Here is a 7,753-nt window from a genome sequence, read left to right on the forward strand (position 1 = left end):
CCCCGGCCGGGGGTGGGGGGAGCCCCCCCCCCCCCCCGAGTGCACAAATTTTTGTATACCGGGCCTCTAGTATAGGATAATAGTGGAAGTCAGAAGTCTGAAATCAGTTTCACTGGCTTAAAGTCAAGATGTTGACTTCAAGCTGGTTCCTTCCAGAGGCTCTGAGAGGAGATTTTGTTTCCTTCCCTTTTTTAGCTTCTGGTGGCTCCCTTAGCTGGTGGTCCTTTCATCCATCTTCACAGCACATCATTGCAGTCTCCACTTCCATCTTACATCCCCTTCTCTCTGGCTCCAACTTCCCCTGGGCCCTCTTATAAGGACCCTTGTGATTATATTAGGCCCACTGGATAAATCAGGCTCCTTATCCATCGAAAGATTCTTAGCCTAATAACATCTGCAAGCTTCCTTTTGCCACAGAAGGTAATGTAGCCATAGGTTCTTGAATCGGGGTATGAATGTCTACGGAGGAAGAGCCATTATTGAGCTTCCTGCACCTGGCATCCCCACTCTCTTGGGTACCTACATTGGGCTTTACCTCTGTGCTCCCACAACTCTGTCCATCGTTTGGTGTCTCATTGAATGTCTGCTACCTGAACAGTCCTCCCACTGTGAGCCTCCAAGGGCAGGAATGGGGTTGTACTCATCTTGGCTGCCTGTGTTCGTGTAGTCAGGTAGAAGGCCACGTGTTTGAGGAAGTAGACCAACGAGTGCAAAATGGTGATTGTTGGAAGAACAGTGGAACTCAACCAAAGGCTTCCAGTAAGGAGGTCTAAATGGGGTCATGTATAAAAGTAAGAGAAGAGTACCTGATAGTAATGACCATTTAGTTGAGGCAGCTAGTTTCATCATTGGTTCTGTTGATTTTATTGTTTATGATGTGAAAGGTTATATATTATGTTATTATTGACAAACTTAGGAAAGAGGAGGCTAACTCTTCATTATTAAACATTTACATTTATCTTTATATATATATTTAAAGAATATAAATATATATATTTATATTTCAAGAAATGTTTTGTGATTTTAAATATTTTCCCCAAAGTTTTAGAATGACAAAAATGTAGAAACTCCTAAAGGATTTGCTTGGGATGACCATGAACTTGTGGAGCAAGCCACCTGTTGTGCAATGCTCTGGTTTGAGTGGGTGGTGACTGATTACCAGGAAGCATTGTGCAGAATGAGACCTTAACCCTTAGATCTCGTTAGCTTACGAGATGGTAGAGTTTAAAGGAAGGGTTAAAAATAAGCATGACTGTGGAACCCACATTAAGTAACTGAATTTACGGATCCTCATAAGACTTCTGGTTTTTTGAAGCCACTCTAACATAAGACAGATGTGCTTTTATATTCAGCTAATTCTCACTGAGCACCTGGTAAATTCCTGGCACCACCCTAAATTCTCCTGAAGGCCCCTTGGTGTGTTCAGTAAAGGAACTACTAGATTTCATGTACCTTTTATCTCCATCTTGGTGTATTCAATGGTGTTTCTATCAGTGTATATAACCTAGAGATCCAGGCATTGTTTGCATGAGATTTAGAGTTGTTTAGAAGTTTCAATCTTTTGTTAATTTTTAAATGTGCTGAGTTGTTCATCCTTAAAAGGCACCATATGTCATTTTGGGGATGACAGCATCCCATGTGCCACTCCAAGAAAAGGGCTTGCAGTCAAGAGAGGTCCTAGAATGTGAGGGCAGGGCATACCTTGTTCTGAGAGAGCCAAACAAGTCCACTGTAGTCAAAGAAAATAAATTTTAAAACATTTCGTGGCAAGTATTTTCATTGGGAACACGTACTGTGACCGGAGATCATGACTACTTGGTGTGCATGAAAGTTATATTTTGAGAATGTCATGAAAAATGGAGAAGTCTATGAAAGGCACTCTAGCTTTAGGAAATAATGCTAGTAGGGATTTTAGATTAAAGAGGTAATAAGATCTGCCTAGGCAGAGTGAAGAGCGATGGTTGAGTAGTGAAAAATAAGGTTATCAGACAAGTAAATGGCAGGCTGGAAAATAAAAATGTGTCATTGGGATGGCAGGAAGCCATTGCCCGTTTTTCAGAAAGCAAGATAGGGAAGTTATCATACCCTCCCCATCATTTAACTTGAATGGTAAAGGAGTGATCCTAGAGTTCAAGTGACAGTGGGAGGGAAAAATTGTAGTAGTCTCACTTAAAGATTAGGGTCCAATTTTTGAACTTATATCAGGGATTGAGGTTCAAGTGTAGATTAAATATAAAATGAAGAACCAGACAGTTCTACAAAATTGGATGCAAGTAACAAAGGACATAAACTGTTGTTGCAGACCAGTTTCAGTTCTGTGGAAAGCAGACCGCATGTACTGATTGAGAACTTGGAATTTGGGACTTTGGAAAGCCCTGTCTTTATCATGTTCAGTATGAGGTGGTGATGAGAGTTTAGATGGTACAGCTAAGCTAAATTCAGTCAGATTTAGAATAGTGCTGTCCTCAGCAGATAAAAATGTGAGGCTATGGGAGAGAATTCAAGTGAGTCATTCTGCCCCAGGGCTAGCCCAGAGCTCCCTAGGGACCATTTGGAAGAAACAACTGGGCAACACCCTATCTCATATGTGACCCTGCATCCAGGCGGTACCACTACATAGACAAACTGAATCCAAATGTTAAGAAGGATGAAATGGTTTCTACAGGTATGACAGGCCAAGATTTCAGACTCAAAAATCAGCAGAGATGTCTATTGCTGTAAGGAGGCTTTGGTGGAGCTCAGGGGTGGCAAAGTGAGGGAGGTGTGGTCATCTTACCATAGCCACCTGGCTGGATCCTGGAGGTGAGACCTGATTCTACACATGAGCCACCAGCAAAGAGACCCCATCTAGTAGCACTGCTTCTTCCTTAGCAAAATCCAAGAGTGATGGAAGGACTGGTAATTCTTCCCTCTAGCTCCTGGGTTTTGCCTATTGCCTACCACAGGGGATAGAACTGATGGTTCAGCAGGCAGGAAAGACTTCCCTGGACATAGTCAGCCCTGGTCTAGAGGCCACAAAGCCAGCTGCAGTTAGAGAGCCACGGTCACCTCCGATCTCAGCTCTGCCTGCACTTCATAGGCGGTGCTCCGAGAAGGGCATAGCCAGAACATCTTAGAGTTGTGAGAGTAAGGACAGCAACACGGCAAATACTCTGTCAGAACTCTAGGATAGCATGGAGGAGGGAGATGAGAAAGAAGTATAGCAAGGTCCCTGCCCTCATGGAGCTTACGTTTCTCCTGGGTGAGTGAGAGCTTGAACAAATAAATTAAAAAAAAAAAAAACATAAATAAGCTGATCAGACAGTGTAGTAGTGCCCTGAAGACAAAAGGGGTGATGTGTGTATTGCAGAGTGAAGTTGGAGTGGGAAGCTGCCTCATTTGGGTGGACCACACAGCTTTCTGTAATCTTTGGCAATTGACCTGAGACCTAAAGAATGAGGAGCATCTTGCCACAGGAGAACTGGTGGAAATGCATTAAGGAAAAGTCTGTGTGAAGGCAGAAACAGGAACAATTAGAAGGATTTCAGACTGTGAGGAGGTGACTAATTTATGACTGCAGTGGCCAGGGCAGGATGTGCTGGGATCATGATCCAGGGCAAGGGTGATGGGTGAATTAAAAAGACATGTCGGATTCAACTAAAGTCAGAAAAGGAAATCACAGTCAGTGTGAATGGAAATTTGTTTCTTCTTAAGTTGGGAGGGTTGACTGGGGAATATTTTGGAGGATTTAGGGTTTCTAACCTCTATTTTCTCTGCAGAGGCAGAAAGGAGCTTTTGTCCTGAAAAGGAGGGTAGCAGAAAGTGGTAGAGAGTTGTAAAGCATCATAAGAATGTGGAATAATTGCTGTATGGGATGAGGGGCCTAAGAGGTGGCCCAGTGGAAATAGGATCATCTCACACTGGCCCACACAGCTATGTGACTTTCCTCAAGCAAAACATCCATCCCCACCCACACTGGGTGGAAGAAGCCAGTGGAGAGGCTGTTTGGGGCTATTCTGGGTGGTTGAGACAGGACAGTCAAGACTCCTGAAGAACTGGCAGTGTGGGTAAATGATGCCGATGATCAAAGGACAAGAAGCCAACGATGTAGACCCAAGAAAACCCAAGTGGAGAGCTTTGGACACAAGAAGACATTGGTGTAGAGAGGAAGGGTGTGTTGAGGTGACCCTGGGAGGAGCTGGAAGGATGGCCTGGGGTCAGAGACAGGAAGTTGGGTTTAATCCTTTCAGATACTTTAATTATGTGACAGCTGCCATTCTGTCTTTCCCCTGAGTAATGAATCTGTACTTTCATTGAGGGGGAAATGGTTGGCAGGTAGGTTGAACTTCAGTGAATTTTAACCATATAATGAAACGTTTCCTTTTAATTGTTACATATACCTTTCTCAGCCTTTTGTCTACTGAAAGTATATTTCTTCTCTTGTTCTTTGCACAACCATAATGGATGTGTTGGATGCCTGGGCTCTGTTAATAGGCCTCTATTGGACACCCGTTGTCACTCTTAAATGGAACACCACAGCCATAATTGATGGAGAGTTGAGTTGCAAGCTTTTAGGACTAATTGTAAAGTCTAAACTAAAATGTTTCCGGGAGCTGCCTTAAAAAAAAAAAAAATAATAATAATAATATACCTTGTTTAGATATAGTGCTTTACAACATACAGAGCACTTTCATGACATCATATCATTTAATTTTTACAATAAACGAGTCTGATTGAATGCTTAGATCTCTGCTGAGAAATCGTGCTGCACATCCTGATTTAATCATGGTGAGTTGCCAGAAGTTCTCAAAACAATAACCATTTATTGAGCACCTTCTATGCATAAAGCACTTTACTAAGGATACCTAGGGGTACATTTCCAGTAAATAAATATCCAGTAAATAGTACCTATCCAAAAATGTGATCTTGCTTTCTAACTTCTTTTCCCTTCCTCATCACAGTCACTGTTTGGGAGGCTGCTTGCTAAACCATAATTTATATAAATATTGCCAGGAATTCAATTGTAGCAGAATTTAAGTTTTTTAAAACTAAGGATTCTGATACTTAGCTAAGCTCAGTGATTCTTCAGAGAGCCATTCTATCGATTTCATCTTGTACTGTCTTAAAGTTTATGTAGCTATTACACGAATCTCAGAAGTATTTCAAACATCCAGTGTATTTGGAAGTGCTTGAATGGGATGTTCAGGGTATGGTTCCAACAGTGCAGCAGGGCCCTTGGCCCCAGGGGCTTAATATCCAGTAGAAAAGGAGAGACAGTCATCTCCAGGGTCTTTGATGTTTTGAGCCTGGGGGACAAAGGACTCCCAAGATGGAACTATCTGGGTGCATTGGCGGGTAGAAGATAGTATTAGAGCCAGGCCTAGCCCCAGAGCAGGACTAAACCTGTGTCCAGGAGCCCCTAGGGTGTCCAAACATGTGCTCTGGGCCACCATGGCACCGCAGAGATTTTCCAAAAGGTATGAGACACCCCCCTCCAAATAATAGGATTCCTACTTCATAGGCCCCTGGGCAGAATGGTCCCTCAGAATGAGTGATATGGCCTGCACACCATCATTCCTTTCCCATCGAAGACTAGGTCAGGCTCTGATGTGGCCCATTAAGGTCAGCTGAAGGGCTGTTTTGCTACTGAAACAGAGGTGATCACCAGGGTGTGGCTTCTCCAGCTATCTTCCTGCTCCTTGTCTAATGTCTTAGGCTAGCTCTTATTTGGCTGTACATATGGCCATGTGGTTTGGGAATGGGAGAGCACAAATCCAAATGGCCTAATATTTTTTAATAGAGTACTAAATTCTATTATAGAAAGCTCTTCCATGTTACCATCTTTTAAAATAACAATTTCTGTACTTTACAAGGGAGAGTATTGTCTGGATTACCAAGTTATACAGAGCTTAGGCAGACACAAGCCAAAGAACGCTTTCTTTTTTATGTTGGGCAGATGTGCGTAATGCTTTATTTTGACACAGACTATGCAGCCAGTATCTGATCGTCTCATAAATACTCCAGGGGGGACCACAATGAGAACAGAGTGTGGAGCAGGAGCCTGAGCGCTAAGTCTAAATGATGTTTCCGACTGGGGCTGGCAACATGCTTTAAATAATTGTATTCTGATCATTTAGGTCTCTCTTTATAGGGCATCCTTTATGACCAAGACTGTCCAGTACCAAAATGAGCTACATAAATTCCTAATCTGGGATACAGCTGGACAAGAACGAGTAAGTACTCTTTAATTTACTATGTGTTTTTCTGAGGCCCAAATAAAGCCCCAACTAAACCATTGATGTCCCTGTCGTTTCACATTACCCACTCCTCTTCTGCGCGCCTGAGATACATTTATTCCTATTTGCATAGGACAGCCTTTTTCTTTTCAATTAGAACCACAAAGTCCACTGATGGAGAAAGTGGTAATGGGTACTGAGGGCATTTTTATACTTTTTAGTGTCTTAAAGTAAATGCTGACTAACGGGCTTGATAAAATCCCGCTTAGAGCATTGTGTGTAATTTGGGGCTCCGTCCTCCCACAAAGATAGAAGAGAATTAGTGGTAGAAAGGGAGAGCTAAGCACATCTCATTTATAGCTGCCTTTTAAAAGCTAAAGAGGGAACTTTACAGCATATAAAGTTTGAGATTTAAGTGAAATGGATGAGCTAACACAGTGCTTTGCAATAGGTACTTAATAAATGCCTGATGATAAAATTGTCCAAGATGGTTATCTGCTTAAGGAAGAGCCTGAACCAGACGTGGGAACTGGGCTGAGGCATCACAGTGCAGAGTGGGGATGGGGTGAAGCCCACCCAAGTCATACAGGAGTGGGGAGGTGGGTGGGAGAACACACACCTGCCTGCTGCCTTATTTTACTCTGGGCCCTAAGTCTGATTTCCCTTTCGAGGGGTGTCTGGCAGCCACCCCATTATTCAGCTGCTGTTTAATTTTGTTTTCAAACAGTACCATCAAATAGAACATCTGATGGATGCACAGTGCTATCTTAAGCTCTTAAAAGTATACCAGAAGTAATCGGAAGAAATAGTCTGTCATCACGGTCTTATCTAAGACAGCAGAGATACTGTGTGTGGTATAAAACCTGACAGAATCATCACAAACAAACAGAGGAAACAAAACAGCCCTTACTGTTGTCCCGGACGTAGACAGCATGCATCTGTACAGATTTAATGTCCTAAGTTTGTCTGTTAGCTTGCTTCTGTTGGTTTTAATGCTGGATGTCATACCCTGTGTCGATTGCTCATCTGAGGTCCAGCCCCTAGTCTCCATCTCCCATGCCTTGTACTCTGTATCTGCATGGAGTATTTAGGACAGCTAGGCCTTTGCTAGCCATCACTCTTCCATCCTTCCCAAGTGTTGCTTCCACAGAGCCTTCCTAAACATATCTGTAGGCACAGTTGTGGTGTCTGTCCTATTAGCCAAAAACTCATGTGGCTCTTCAGACTGATAACATATGTGCCCTTTCACTGAATCCCAAGTTTCAGTTTACCCCTCCCTTATAGTTGATGATACAGCAACACCCTCATCATAAAGAATCATGCTATGATATAGAGTCCACGATGCTTTGAGTCCGTATGCACTGTGATGTGGAGCATCTCTTTTTTCTAACCACAAAAAAAGAGTTAATAGTGTTTATGCCTCCCTTGCTGCTGCCATAATAGCAGAATCCTATTAAGATGTTCTTTGTTTTTTTGTTTTTGTTAATCCTCACCCTGAGGATATTTTCCCATTGATTTTTAGAGAGTGGAAGGGAGGG

General features: G+C 42.7%; 1 protein-coding gene across 1 annotated transcript in view; it reads left to right on the forward strand.

Moving 5' to 3' along the window:
* RAB22A (RAB22A, member RAS oncogene family) overlaps positions 1-7,753 on the forward strand; it is a 50,851-nt gene that overhangs the window by 29,460 nt on the left and 13,638 nt on the right. Inside the window, exon 2 of the mRNA XM_014528805.1 lies at positions 6,131-6,212. Coding sequence (XP_014384291.1) covers positions 6,141-6,212 — 72 coding nt within the window. The 5' untranslated portion in view covers positions 6,131-6,140. The remainder of the gene's footprint in view (positions 1-6,130; positions 6,213-7,753) is intronic.

The sequence above is a fragment of the Myotis brandtii genome, unplaced genomic scaffold, assembly GCF_000412655.1.
Source record: "Myotis brandtii unplaced genomic scaffold, ASM41265v1 scaffold653, whole genome shotgun sequence".
Classification (NCBI taxonomy): Eukaryota; Metazoa; Chordata; class Mammalia; order Chiroptera; family Vespertilionidae; genus Myotis; species Myotis brandtii.